Source organism: Pholcus phalangioides, unplaced genomic scaffold (assembly GCF_987345545.1).
Source record: "Pholcus phalangioides strain wild (caught in Gottingen) unplaced genomic scaffold, Ppha-v1.0 ptg000015l_1, whole genome shotgun sequence".
Classification (NCBI taxonomy): Eukaryota; Metazoa; Arthropoda; class Arachnida; order Araneae; family Pholcidae; genus Pholcus; species Pholcus phalangioides.
In genome coordinates this window covers 16,920,928-16,936,330 of record NW_028301608.1, presented here as the reverse complement: position 1 = coordinate 16,936,330, position 15,403 = coordinate 16,920,928, and the positions used below count along the sequence as shown (strand labels likewise).

General features: G+C 32.3%; 1 protein-coding gene across 1 annotated transcript in view; it reads left to right on the top strand.

The window, feature by feature from the left end:
- The window catches only part of LOC149075573 (sorting nexin-32-like), a 55,036-nt gene that overhangs the window by 22,203 nt on the left and 17,430 nt on the right, over positions 1-15,403 (top strand). Inside the window, exons 5-8 of the mRNA XM_089243060.1 lie at positions 2,861-2,936; positions 4,310-4,390; positions 12,263-12,337; positions 14,777-14,807. Coding sequence (XP_089099186.1) covers positions 2,861-2,936; positions 4,310-4,390; positions 12,263-12,337; positions 14,777-14,807 — 263 coding nt within the window. The remainder of the gene's footprint in view (positions 1-2,860; positions 2,937-4,309; positions 4,391-12,262; positions 12,338-14,776; positions 14,808-15,403) is intronic.

The following is a 15,403-nucleotide window of genomic DNA, read 5'->3' as shown; positions in this document are numbered from 1 at the left end:
ATTTTCATTTGGCCTCCAGGCACTTGAGGCTCCCAAGCCATGGCATCATAGGACTTGAGTAAAATGATTTTTCTGGACACCCTCCCCCACTTGAAAACACCTGCTTACCAATTTACATAGTTATTCTCAAAAATTGTAAACAGATCTAATTGTCATGAGGCCTCGTTAAGAGTAAAGGGGAGAGGGCATCAAAAACAATTGAGTGCTTAGGGCCTTCATATTGGTTAATCCGGCCCTGATTATAGCATATCCAAATGTGCACAAAAAATGTGCAAAAACATCATTCAGTTCTTTGTCTGAAGCATATGCTGTAATAATATATCGAGTCAGTTCATATCACTTCTTTCTGTGAAGGCGTTATATGGATTCTTTAAATTTTTAAACAATTTATTACAACAATTAAAATAAAATAGCAATTATACTTACAAATTTTGAATTTTTTGATATAAAAAGAGTCCAGATACTTTTAATATATATATATCTACAACTACCTGATTACCGGTGTTCAATTTGATAAGTGAAATAGAGCTGTTTATTCAAAATATGTGTGATAGGGCATCAGGGTGAGGTTTTTGACTTCAGAATCAGAAACCAACTCGGTATTAAAACAGTCAAAAACTTATTGTCAGATAGTTTTTTCAGTCTGATATGTTCAATAACAAAACATTTATTTTCATGTAGCTTAAAGTTTTATATTTTGAATTATAATTATATTGAGAAAAAATTTCTATTTTGATTTTTTTTAAATTTTCTTATGTCCGAAATATTATTCCATATAAAAATTCTCAGGCAGCATCTGTTAATACACTGATTAAACTCATTTATTTTCACCTAAAAGTTTCTTGGCTCAAGTTATGTAAATCCAGAGATTTAAAAAGTATTTTCAATAAAAGCAAAGCTTGCAGGACTTGATATCCAAAGCATTGTTTCTCACGTTTAGACATAGCTTCAATTGGGACAACCATTGTATTGTAAATGCTAGTAAATATACCTTATCATAGTCAAACTTAGTTATTCGTACTTTTGCACTAATTATAAGTTATAGGAGTTTCTTAATCATCATATTCAAGCCAGCCCTGAAAATTAGGACATTTTAGTTGTACAATTTAGTATTTTGATTTGCTAGAAATCTAATGATATACATAATAAGGTTATTGTTTAAAGTATCAGTAATTATGTATCTAGATCAGTGGTGCGCAAACTTTTTGAAGCATGACCCCCTTTTGACCAAAATATTTATCTGCGATCCCTACATACACTGGCCATATATCCCAGTTTTCCGGGGCATTCTGATAATTGCCCAATATGGAATTCTTGTTTCAGTTTCAGTCAGGCGATATTGACTTCCAAAGATATTCAATGCTTTTTAATGTATAAATATTTACGTTGTTTTTGGATGTGCATAGTGCCTCTTATGAAAGATGGAAGTGTAGCGAGTAGTATGGTCCTTGATTTTTGTATATATGGTGATTAAGAAAGAATTATCTTATTTCAAAATTATTCTATACTCAAATTGACCATTAACAAAAAATTTCCATAAAGAGTAGACACATTTCCCCCTATATAGTCGCATGTTACTTATCATTCTATTCTGTGTTTTTAATTTTTAAGAGATTCAATTTTGAAATATGTTGATTCTCTGTCACCCTCGAAAAGTGCCAACTTGACATCGTCTGTCGCATGCCAGAAGCACGAATGTACAAATTTTCCTTTTTTATCAGCTGTTTGGATATCTTGTTTTTCTAAGTTGTGCCTGAAACGCAAATGTGTATCTCTATTGAAACACACATTTCAAAACGTTTTAGGAAAAAAAAACTTCCATAGATGGGTAGAGTAAATATGCAAACGTCATTTCCCACATTCTTTTTTTTGCAAGGAAAGTGTACATTTGTGATCCGGCATGACAGAGCCAATATATTGAATATTGTACAAGTAGAATTTGATAAAATGACATTGTATGAGACATAGTAATTAGATCAGCTGAATAAAGGTATTGCTTAGTTTTGACATTTTTAAATAAAAACAAATTTCTTATTTGGAAATTTTTATTCTAGAGAATCTCTCGTGACCCCCCCCCCCTGCCAGTTCATTGACGTGACTCATAGTTTGCACACCTTTGATCATAGTTCCCAAACTTTTTGTTCCATTGTCCCCTTCAAAAAAATTCTTTTCTTACCCCTCACTCAAGTCAACTTATAAGATTCTAAATTAAATCCAAAACTTCTTCTGTCCCACCCCCCCATACCCAGGGTATGTTTGGATACTTTCAATAGTGCGTGATCAAAATTTGACTTCATATGGAACAATATTCTCAAAATTGATTGAAAAACAAATCTTACATATTTAAAAAAAAAAAATTATAAAACTTAATATTCATTTTATCTTTTAAGACTAGAAAAAGATCAAAGACTAGAAAATTTTTAATATCTTACCTTTAGTCCTGTTGCTCAGTGCATCTATTGGTTTTTAAATTAAATGACTGTTTCTAATTCGGGACTGAGGGTTACAAGAAGTTAGTTTTTTTTCCAAAAGCAATTTAAAAAATTTTCCCAGATGTTTCATCAATGTTCATTTAAAAGCTGAAAAATGAATTTGCTTAATTCTATCACATGGCTTTGTGGTAGCAAAAAATTTCCAATCATCCTGAGATTCCACTCAATTTTCCCACACTCAAAGATAAAGCACTGAAAGGTCTATCTCAAAATACCATGAAATAAAGTTTATTTTTAACTATAAAAAAGTTTAATGTTTTAATTGACAGTATTTTACATTTTCTCTTCTGGTTTTTCTATTCTATGCTAAGTACTGGAATTCATATGTGAACAAGTTCCGATCATCTCAAGTCATACTTCCTTTGCAGGTATTTGAATGCCTTGCTTTCACATCGTCTGTTCGGTAAAGATGATGCATTGTCTTCATTTCTAGTAGATAAAGAGGTAATTTGATGATTTAATCTCGATTTTATTACTAGTTTTACATGTAATTTACATGATGTTGGACCTTTTTTTATTTTGAGCTGTTTATTCAGATATCTATTTGTTGACTGATGTGAAATTAGTTTTTCACAAGGGGAAGAAAATGACTATTTTAAGAATGAGAAGCTCTCATATTTTTAAACATGTTTCAAAGGTTCACATTCGTCAAATGAATGTTATAACTGGGTAACTCGATTCTAGATGTTCTGAGAAGTAATTTGAACATTAAATAAAGTGTATATTTTGCAATATGTACTGTGGAAACTTGTGCAAAACTAACCAGACTTGCATTATTTATTTCCTCGTTATAGCATATTAAAATACTGCTTCGCTTGGCCTCCTAGACATATTACGATTAAGTATACACAAATACATGCTATGAAGCTTCATTTTTTGTACTTACTATAAAGTAATAAGTGCCACCTTACATGTTAAAAAAAAAACTTTTTTTATTCTAAAATATCTTGGGTGAAAAGAAATATTTTCATAAATTAGCTAACAAAACTAGACCCTGACATGAAAAAATCGAATTGGAAAATTGTTCTTCATGTAAGCAAAAAATGTTGAACGAGGTTATTATTTTCAATAAAATTTTTCTTCCATTTTAATTAGTTTATTTCAGCAACCCACTTTTTTTTGTAATTAACCTTTTTACAACCACAGACAAAATATTATGCCCAGATGCTGATGAAATAAATTCAACCCAGATCTATGTTTTCTTTCCTCTCTCCTCACCATTGCAAAGCTTTATTTAAACCCTATGAACCGAAGTTGTTTTTCTCCTCCCTATTTTTTCTATAATCCTGTTTGGGATTTTATACCCCACATTTTATGTATCTTTCTACTGTATAAATATAGGAGGGAAAGAGAATATATATGAGGATTAAAGGAGAAATCTACTGTACTCTCATCTACTTACCTATTATACTGTTTTTACTTTTTAGTTTTTCGTCCTTTCTATTTTTTTCTTTCCCTTTTCTTTTTCTAATGCAGTTAGGTTAGGACAAGTTTAGCGGGTTTATTATGATTCGTCAAATAAAGACAATCCAAATTTGTTGCCAAACGCTTGTATGTAAAGGAGTTAATGTTTTTTTTAAAAATAATATTGATAATTATTTTTCAAACATATTAACAGCTGACATGGGAAAATTAAAATCCTCCCCCCCCCCCCACTGCTTAATGGAATACCCGTACTTGATGAATGTGCTAGTGTTCTTGATATTTGTTTAGGTGGAGCTCACTTTAAATATATATTTCATAAAAAATATAATTTGCCATGACATGCATTTAATTTTTCATTATAAATTATCTTTTTACATTTTGCTTCATTATAGCCACCTGCAAGAACCAAAATTAGGAAAGGCCTCTTTTCTAGAATTTCTGATTCTTTTTCTGCAAAAAACAACAGCCATAAAGTGAGTGAGTTTTTTTTTTGGCAGTAAATGTTTTGATGATGTAATCAAGAAGCTGACATAAGCTGCATTTAATAACATTTTTGATTTTGTTTTTATGTAATAGTTGGTTTTGTCTTTTAGCACACGTATTAATATACTAATTGTATATTTAGGAAAAAATTCACTGCTTCCATTTTATTTGTTTTCAGATTTGGTTTTTTATTCATTTATATATTGATTCCTTTTCTTATTTTCTCTCATATTCATCATTTATTTTAATGGGAAAGTTTGACAGCATTGAAATGACACTACACATTCTATTTAAAAATTAAAAAAATTTAATTCCTTTCTCATCCCAATCCAATTTTCTGAATACTACTACTAAAACAGCTGTAAAGGGTTTTGGTGAGATAGTATCACCCTGTTGGACTTCTTTCCCAAGTTTAATCTTTACTTTTCCTTTACCTAAACGGATAGTTGCAGTAGCTTTGCAGGGCCGGATTAACCATTAAGCAAAATAAGCATGTGCTGAGGGCATCAGGAGAAAAGGGGAACCACAAAAAATGATCAAATTGTATAATTTTTTTTAATGTACTTTTTTTCCCCCCAGCATCAACCATCAGTAAGAAAATTTTAATGTTTTGGGAGCATTTGATTGTACAGTTCTTTATTAAAAGATAGACCAGGGCTCCCAACCAAGGGACAGTAAGGAGTGTGGTGAGCTGAGCAATGGACCAGAAAGATTGCAGAGTTTACTCTATTTCCGCAGAAAAACTAAATTAATTGCAAACAAAAACTCACATTAAAATGCTCACTTTTTGAATTGAAGTTTCACTCAATTTCCATAGGCTCAGCCCAGAGCCATAGCTCTCGACAAGGGTGGGGCTGAGAGTGCTTGAGCCCTAGGGCCCGAAACGATTCTCATAATTTTTTTCATTCATATATTCATCATAAAGGGCCCATGAAAGTGTTCTGGGGCCCACAAAAGATCCTAGCCTAGGGGACCATGCCCAGAGCTGTCTCAACAGCATCGTAGGTCCCGCTCTCCTTACATAGCTATAAATACCTGCCTACCAGTCCAAAATTGGTAATAAAATCCTATAAATACCTGCCTATCGCTACCTCTCTCTCCAAAATTTTAACTAGATCAAATTTTCATAATGCTCCCCTGGCACTCGAGACTACCAACCTGTTGCCCGAGAAAAAATGATTTTTTTGAACCCCCCCACAAAAAAACACATTATATACCTACTCTCGAATATGTAAACAGACATAATTGTCATGAAGCCCAGGGCAATGTGGTAAAGAGGATGGGGGGGGGGCACCAAAATCATTTGAATGCTTAGGGCCTTCATATGGGTTAATTTGGCCCTGTTGCTTTGTCATACATTTTCTTTATGATATTGATGTATGTCTTCTCTAAACCAATTACATCTATAGCTTTAACAACAGCAGATGTGAAGACAGAATCAAATGCTTTCTCAAAATCAATGAAGACCAAACACAGTGGTAACTCTTATCTTTTTGTCTTTCTATGAGTTCCCAGATTGATTGGATGTGATCTGTTGTACTAAATCCACTTTGAGAACCTGCTTGTTCAAGTTATGAAGGTTGGGCTTCATCCTATATGGATTCAAACCTATATGCCAACACTTTTATTCAGTCTATTGTTATATAACTTTGATTCTTTCCCCCCCTGAAATGTCAGTTGTCCCCCTCAAAAATAAATATCTCGCCACGGTCCTGTTACAGGGGTTATTAGGAAGGGTAGACTAAATCAGGGGTGCACAACAAGCTGTGTATCAAAGAATTTCATCTGGCCGGCAAAAGTTCCAGTAGAAAAGTATCAATACCCACAACTAGACTGACCATATTTCTTTTATAGAAATACGGGATATCACCAAAATATATGTCAAAACAAGTAAAGGTTGCAATTTACAGCCAAAAACATCATCAAAGGCAAGTAAATTTGCTAACTATCACTAAAATTTCCGAATTTCTGAAAAATTATCAGTCACTGAAAATGAAGGGTACTGCAAGTCAAAATGTAATTCACCCAAAACAGTATATTTTTCGTAAATACACAAGAAGGAATGTATGCCTAGACTATATTTATGATAATCATAAATTTCAATATTATTTATAAGCCATGAAAATAATCTCAATTCTTGATTTCAAAATTTCCATTGAGCCTTGTTGAAAAAAGTGGAAAAAACGAGACATTTTATGAAAAAGTTTGGATGTCCAATATTACAAGAATATCCTGTAAAATATGGGTCATATCCGCACTCTTTATATACAAGTTCCAGGCCCAAGAGAGGCAGAAATACTGCATATCTAACTTATGGACTGAAAAGGTTGTGCACCCTTGGACTAAACTTTTGGTGGTGCTAGAACCCACTGAGACAATAAATTTTTGTCATGGGATGCAAGGTCTCTTAGAAAAAAAATGTGAGGTGCTAGAGCTAGATATAGTGCTAATAGCATAGCAAGCACCTATATTTTCCAAACATAAAATGTTTTTACTGCACCCTATAGTACCTTCATATTAGTTTCTGATGTTGATAATACATTTTAATTGGTAAAAGTTTGATTCTTAAAGGAGTGATTAATCGTCCTAAAAGATCAGCATGTTTTTGTCCAGATTAAGTCCTGATAGTACAATTGAGGATATTGTTCAATTCTTGGAGTCTAATAACTTCAATAATTTCACATTCACCAAGATGAAAACAAAATATAAATCATACGCCTCCTTCCATATGGAAGCTAATGAAGATGACATTAACATTTTATTGAATGGTGAGCTCTGGCCTGAAGTTTCCATCATTTCTTCCTTTTACGAGAAACTACATGCATCTCAAATTGAAAAGTGGACCAATATGGATACTAATTCAGACTTAAAACAGAGATCAGATATCTGTTTATTATCAAAATGCAGAAGGCCTTAGAACTAAATTATCATCTTTTAAAAATTTGGTTCTTTCCAGCAACCATGATTTATGTGTCTAACGGAAACTTGGCTTATATCAGATATATATGATAGTGAAATGCTTGATGATAGATACTGTGTATTTCGTTGTGACCGATCGTACTTTAATATACATTGCTCGAGAGGTCACAGTGTTCTTATCGCAGCAAAAAATGAATTTAAAGTTAGTTCTATTGATCTTGATTGTAACTTGGGGATTAGTTGTGTTAAGATATTTTGCAATTGTGGCAGAATCTTGTATTTGTGTTGTGTTTATTGTGTTCACCAACTTGTGGCTTTCAATATTATTGTGAACTGTATAATATCTTTGATAGATTTTGCAATAATGATCAGTGCAATTTAATTATAATTAGGAATTTTAACATTCCTGGAATTAAAAAAAAAAGTAGTTTTGATGATTTGCATGATGGTCGATCGAGATGTTTCTAGTCTTTTCAACTTCATGCAACAATATTCCTTAATTCAATGCAATTTTATCGATAACTCATTTGGAAGAATATTGGATCTGGTTCTAGTATCTATTCTTTATTTTTCTGTGTCGTCAACAGGGAGGAATTTCACTTAACAATTAATTCTGGATGTCGTTTTTTATATCTCTAGAAAAACTTTTTGTTGAACGTCATCCTACCACAGACATTAAGGATTTTAATTATGATTTCAAAAAAGCCGATTTCCATTCCCTTTTACAATTTTTTTATCACTTTGATTGGAATTTTTTACATTTGTTTACTAATGTCAACGAGGCTGTTCAAATGTTTTATTTCTACATTTATGCAATTTTTGACATGTGTACCATTAAGAAAGAATTTTACTAGAAAATATCCTCCCTGATTCAATGAGAATATCATTTACAATATCAAATGCAAGGAGAAATTTTGTAAAAGATATTTAATGACTAATAGTATCTCTGCCTGGTACAATACAAATGTTATAGAGCTAAGGTTAAACTCTATATAACACAAGCTCATAAAAGATATATTGATAATATTGAAGCATCTCTCAGATTTAACTCAAAAAAGTTTGTCTTATTGTAGCAAAAAAAATAAGAATGCACCTAAGTATGTATTCTGAAAACAATGTTTTATCAACAGACACCTTGATTGCTGATAGTTTCGCCAAGTTTTTGTGTTGAATTTCACAGCTTCTGAGGATGATCACAATTGTTCTTCTGCGTCAAACAATGATTTTCCTGTGAGATAGATGGCTTTTTTCTCAGCCCGAGATATCAAGGAAACAGTTACTTTCCGGATATTATGCTGAGGTGAACTCAGAAAGAAAACTCATCACGTCTCTGCCGGGACTCGAGCCCAGGCCCTCTCGCATACCTGGCAAGCATGTTACCATCTACACCACTGGAGACATGACCCTGCCTTCCTTATTTCACGCCCTGTGGCGTGAAGCGCTGAAGTAGAGGCATTAGTAGCCTCTCTTGGGGGCCATTTCCTGAAGTTAAGAGAGGCTACTAATGCCTCTACTTCAGTTTCTCTTGATGTTGTAAATATTTCTTATATCTCCTTAAATGGCATTGAATATAGTATAAAAAAATTGAAAGGAAGTAGCTCCAGGAGTATTGATGGTATACCTCCATATTTTATCAAGGCATTTGCTGTATCCACTTTTATTAATTTTTAATGTCTGTTAAAAATGGGATCTTTCCAGATGAATGGAAGAAAGAATTATTTGTTCCAATTCTTAAAAAAGATGATAGACATAAAATTGAAAATTGTAGAGGAATGGCCATTCTGTCATCTTTGTGCTAAAATTTTTGAATCCATTATATATGATAAAATCTATGTTCAGATTAAGACCTGCATCTTCCCAAATCAGCATGGTTTCGTTAGAAATAGATCCACAGGTACTAATCTTACCCTCAATACACATATTGTTGAAGCCATAACTGATAAACGTTAGCTTGATGTAATTTGCACAGATTTTGCTAAGGCATTTGTTTGCGTTAGGCACTCTATATTTATGTACAAACTAAAAAAAACTGGTTTCTGTGATGATACTTGTAATTTATTTGCTTCTTTCCTAAAAAACATGCATTTTTGTATCTTATGGTTCATCTCTTAGTGACAGATTTTGTGTAACATCACGGGTCGGTCCTTATACCTCTATTGTTTCTCATTTTTATTAATGATCTTTCAGCTTATATTCATAATTGCTTATTATTTGCTGATTTTAAAACATTTGATTTTATTATAAATTTTGAATCTTGTTCCATTGTTCAAGATATGTTAACCTACATTTACCACTGGTATGGTATATCGAAAATCATCTACACTTGAATATAAACAAATCTTTTGTTATATCTTTCACCCGCATGTGAAAAATCCTATCCTATACTCTTATATATTAGACCTGATATTTTCAGAGAAGATATTCTTCTACTGACCTGGGTGTAATCTATAACTGATTTTACCGTTCATGATCATGTTAATGATATTTGTATATTTGTACTAATTCATATAGCAAACGTGGTTGGCTTAAAAGAATAATTAAAGATTTCACTAATTTGGATACAATGATTGTTCTTTTGAACTCTGTAGTGTGATCAAAACTTGAATATTCATCTGTTGTTTGGAATCCTCATCACGATAATGCTATTGATGATATTGAAATTATGCAAAATTCATTTATGCAATATTTGTATTTTAAGAAATTTAGAACATATGACAATAGAATTTCAACGACAAACTTTTTTAATTACCAAACTCCAAAAAAGAAGAAATTTTATTCTTTTGAAATTTTTCTGACAGTTACTCAATGGTAATATTGATTGTTCTTTTCTGTTATCCAAAATAGGATTCTTGGTCACACGGTAAAACACCAGGTCAAATAATTTATTTCATGCAGCTCTCTCTCTTCAGGACCTCGATTGGCCTTTCTTGTGCTTTAAACAGATTTTGTATTTTATATAATATTTTACCCGATGAATTTGATATATTTACAATACCTAATGGTGAATTCAAAGAACTTCTCTCTGAATGATGAGCAATTTCTTTTTTCTTTAAATGATTTGTGTGGTGTGTTCATTTTATTTATTTTTATTTTTTAATTGTGGTTTTTTTTTTTAAATTGATTCAGTGATTTTATTTTGATCCAGGCTTCTTGTTACTTTTTTGTATTGATTTGTGTTTGTTTTTATTTTTGATATTTTATATCTGGGTATTGCATTTTATCCAGTTTGATTTTATTGTATTTACATTTTGATGTCTTTCCTTACTGTAATTAGATTGCTTTCTCTAGCATTGGTATATTTGAATAAATTGATAAATATTTCATGTCAGAGAATCATTCCTTTGGTATATATTCCTTCCCCCCCCCCTCCCTCTGAATAGTGACTGCAGAAGCAGGTGCCACATAATGAGTAATGACTATTGCTTTGATTTTTATGCCCTAAAGATGAATCGTCATTGCTGATACGTTAAAAACCTGAGTTTACCGATTAGCAATGACGTTTCATCTTTAGGCGCATAAAAATCCGAGCCCTAATAATGACTAGAGCCCGGAAGTTCAGGCAAAATGCCATAAATGTCTTTTTTTGTCTATTTTCAAACTTTTTGGTTAAAAATGTCTTTTTTGACATTTTCGAGCCATAAATGCCTATTTTAACATAGTTTTAAGTTTACTAATGATTTCAGAATCTGTATAACTTGTAGTGTTTGTTCATTGAAAACTTCAAAAGAATTGTTCTTTTTAAAATTTTTCAACTCTCAGTATTAATACCATCAGAAAGACCCCCCCCCCCCACCTTCCAGCCCGGTTCAAATGCAAATAAATGATCTGAGAGATTGGTGGTGCCATGCATTGACTTTGCTTTGACCAGATGGTGTTAGGCGCGAATGATTTTGTTTCAGATGAACGCAGCCCATGTTAGAAAAGCAGAAAATTAGAAATTTTTGTTTCCCAACAGGCTTTGGATAGCGTTGTATGTGTATAGCGGACCAATGATTTTCCCAAGGTGTCTTGAATTGATGTCATGGCTCACACAAGGCGGGGTAGGAGCATACAGGTTCTGGTACCCATGTTTTATTTTTTATATTTTTTTGCACCATAAGCGCACTGCATGGCAAACGAAACAACCATGGCTATTAAACATACATATCTAGTATTTAATTGAATTGACAAGAGTTGCCTCAGACCTGTGTGACTGATGCGGCTACACAGGGTCCCTGCTTACATGGTAATATGAAAAAAAGTCACTTTTTTGCAAAAGTAGAACAAGATACCCATGTTTCAACTATATAAATAATAATAATAATTATTCCAAATAATACAACAAGTAAACAAGAACTAACTCGAGTGAGCCCCACAGATAATTTTCTCTGCTGACTCATTTTCTTACCGGCTGATGGTGGCCAGGAATTGGCCTAATCCTGAGGGTCTACTAACATTTTATTTTGGAAATCAGTTGAAATCAGTTTAACTTGAATAATAATGCAGTTATTGTAATGCAATAATTGTAATTAAAACAATTGACGGCTTAAATGTAATTGATTTGATTTTTCAGCTAGTTTTTGGACCCTTAATATCTTGGTTTTTAGTTATTTTTTCTTGCTTCCAAAAATTGCCTTTTTTTAGTGCCTATTTTAAGCATTTTTAGTGCCTATTTTAAGCATTTTTAGTGCCTTTTTTCCTGCCTATTTTAACCGTTTTTAGTGCCTAAACCTCCCGGCTCTAGTAATGACCATTACATTGCAGCTTTCTACAAGTTCTTGAATCATTATAAATTTTTCTGGTTCCCTAATTCTTCAGAGTTGTTCGCTGAACAATGATTGTATTTTTCATCGAAGCCAAACACGGTTCACTGTAAAATTATCCGAACCTCAAGGTTTTTTTTTATAAATATAGCTTACTAATATAATATTTGTGCCCTATACTTATATCCAATTTTTCTTCAGGACTGTGAAGAGTTCTTCCAAACTGAGAGAGACCAGGTGGCAAAATATGGAGCCCAAATCAAAGAAACCAGTGAGGTATGCATTTGTAATGCAGTGCTATTCTTTGAAGGTTCATTAATTTTATTTATTCCACAAAAGTGACCTTATAGCCTTCTTTTTCTTATCCACATTCAAATGGAACTTAGAGTAGTAAAAATCCTTCACCTCACAATAAAGTAACCAACGAAAAAGGCAAATATTAAACAGCCACAAATTTGTAACACGTTTTGACACATAATGGGTGCTGTCATTAGAGGATAAGAATAAACCCACACTAACCAGAGATTCTACATGGGTTGGTAGTAACTTTAACCCAATCGTAACTTGCTCAACAGAAAAGAAAATTGTCCGCAAGAATTTCCAAGAAAATATTACATAAATTGAAAGCCATTTTACTAATGGAAAATAGTGGTTGTCTGTCCAGCAGCCAGTAGAACGAATGTGAAATAATTTTATGAATTATGTAAATTTTGCATTGGGATATTTTTATAAATTAAGATAAGAACTGAATATTGATGAAGTAAATGAGAACTTTTTATGAACTTTTTATTCAAAATTTGTCAAGAAACTGATCTTGTTGCTATTCTTGATGCACAAGATCTGTTCCAATCCACAAGAGTTTATCTCTGATTATAACTTCAAATCAGCTTATTTTCAAAAGAAAACATTCCCATTTTTTTTCGAAATGCACTTTTCAACTGCACATTTTTCACTCAGTTTCTGAAGCTTTATTGGATTATGCAATGTGGTTTATTAAAATAAGGAAGTTTTTAGTAAAAATAACAATGTGTAAAGTTAGTTGCTTCTACCAAATTGGAATACATCTCATTCATTTGCTTCAGTATTTTTCATTCAAGCGGGAACTTAAAAAAGCTGTTGTCCTACTTGCGCTAAAGAATTTTTTTCAAGACAGCACATTTTCAGAAGTTATAGGTTAGATGGCATGTTTTTGTGCATCAAGTTTGTGGCTTTGTGTTTTCTGAAATAAAAATTTGGGAGTACGAAGCTGCCTATGGTGAAATTGGGTGTGTTAAAAAGCTTGGTTTTGAGACTGGATGGTACCCCAAGTGTATGTTTGCATTGTTCTACAATGAGCCCTCAGCTGACTGAAAATTTTCTGTGGTAGAAATTCATTTAGAGCATTATCTATGCAAAAAAACTCTTCTTAAAATTCTTCCCGAGATTGTTCTACAGTAGCACTGATTGTTCTGCGACATATGTTGTAGATTTCGGCGTATTGGTATATGATATCCAGGAGCTGGAGCAGTACTATTCCGAAATTAAAAGTACAAGCAGTAAAAAGAAAACAGTATAAAAAAAATTGAAACTCGAAATGGAAGAACCTTAAGAAGAGTGAAGTGCACACCACACTATCGTTTTGAAAGTGATCTTGACAATTTTAAGTCAGTTGTCAAGAGGAAGGGAGATATTCTTGTATAATAATATTTTTATGGCCATTTTTTTTCTGCTACGTGTTGGCATTTTGTCTGTTGTGGCCTTTGTATGTTGATATGCCTGCTCAGTTTCTGGTTCCTTTGAAATGCTGTTTTTCCACCCGAAAGAATGACAAGTTATTTGCTTGAAACCAACTATGGTGAAGAATGGGAACTGATCCTTAATTACAATGGTACCAATCATTATTCCAAGACCAGGAGGAAGGTGACCCATGATGAAAACAAAGAGGAAGAAATCATCTGTTTGTATGAAGAAAGTACCAATATTTCAAGTGTGAAATAAGGGCACAAGGCCAAACTATGATTACGTTAGTCAAAAATATGAAAGTTACAATATCCTAATAAGTACAAGTAAATTATTCGCATAGTGTTTTAAACAGTTCAAATACTTTTTATTATGCTTAGTAGAAAGCATTTCATTTTGTTTTTAATGACAATGAATTGCTACGATTCCTTTAGTCAATAATGTGAGGTTACCCATGTTATTTTAGACTGTTTTTGCAATTTTTATTTATTTTTTAATTACTTTGCAATTTTGAAAGTTTGCTAATATATTTTGAACAAAATTTCCTCTTTTATTTTTATTTCATTTTATTTTGTTTTTAATACAGACGTTAACAATTACAAAGAATTTTTTTTTTCAAGATATAGAAAGTTTCCAATTTTTTAGAATTTAACCAGCTCCAATTCTAATCAAAAGGTAACATTTTCAAGATTTTTTTCCAACCTGAACTTTTCTGAAATTTAAATGTAGATAACTATTCCCTTGAATGTTGATCAAGGAACATACTATTTAAATATCCTTATACCACTCGCATATACTCCCTGTTGGGAGTATATGCGATACTTTTTCTTTTGTGAAGCAGGTCCTTCACAGCAGAATACGTTTTTTACTACTTTTGTAAATTTAGTGATTGTAGAAATGTTCTCTTTTGAAAATTAGTTTTTCATATATTATTCCTGAATTTTAGTATGCTAGGGAGATATTAATTATTTGAAATTTTTTTTTCTCTAATTACAGGCCTTTAATTCTGTGGTATTTGCTCAACAAAGTGAGTCGATTGTTTTTTTTACTTCATTCTCAATTATAAACTGTATTACCCCGATTTACGTAATTTCAGAGTTAGTTTTTTTGTGAAAAATGCACATTCCTGAATTTCACACATGATCACAAAATTATTGCTGAAATAATAGAGATTATGAAGTGATAATCAAGTAAGAAATTATTATTTGATCTTGAACTTATCTTTATTTGATCAGAACATCATGTAATAAAACTACTGATTTCTGAAGTGGTATATATAAAGATAAAAACCTTGCCGTGATTTAGCAATGGAGGCTCAAGGCTTTTGTGGTACCTGTTATTTTTGCAAAGGAGGTCACAATATCATACCTAAAGTACAACATTGTTGCCAGAGGCTCATTCCGTATAAAATCGACCAGAAAAACAAAAAGTCAGTTGAATGACCAACTTGGATTTTCTTCAAATTTGCTACAAGTGCTGTTGAGGTAGGAAAATACTCGAATTTTCAGTGACCTGTTCCATGTATTTGTGGAGCTATATGAATTTAAATTCTGCGAAACCATTGAAAACCTTGAAAAAAATTGTTTTGCTTTTTTTTTGTACAGCGGCTGTATTGATGTAAGG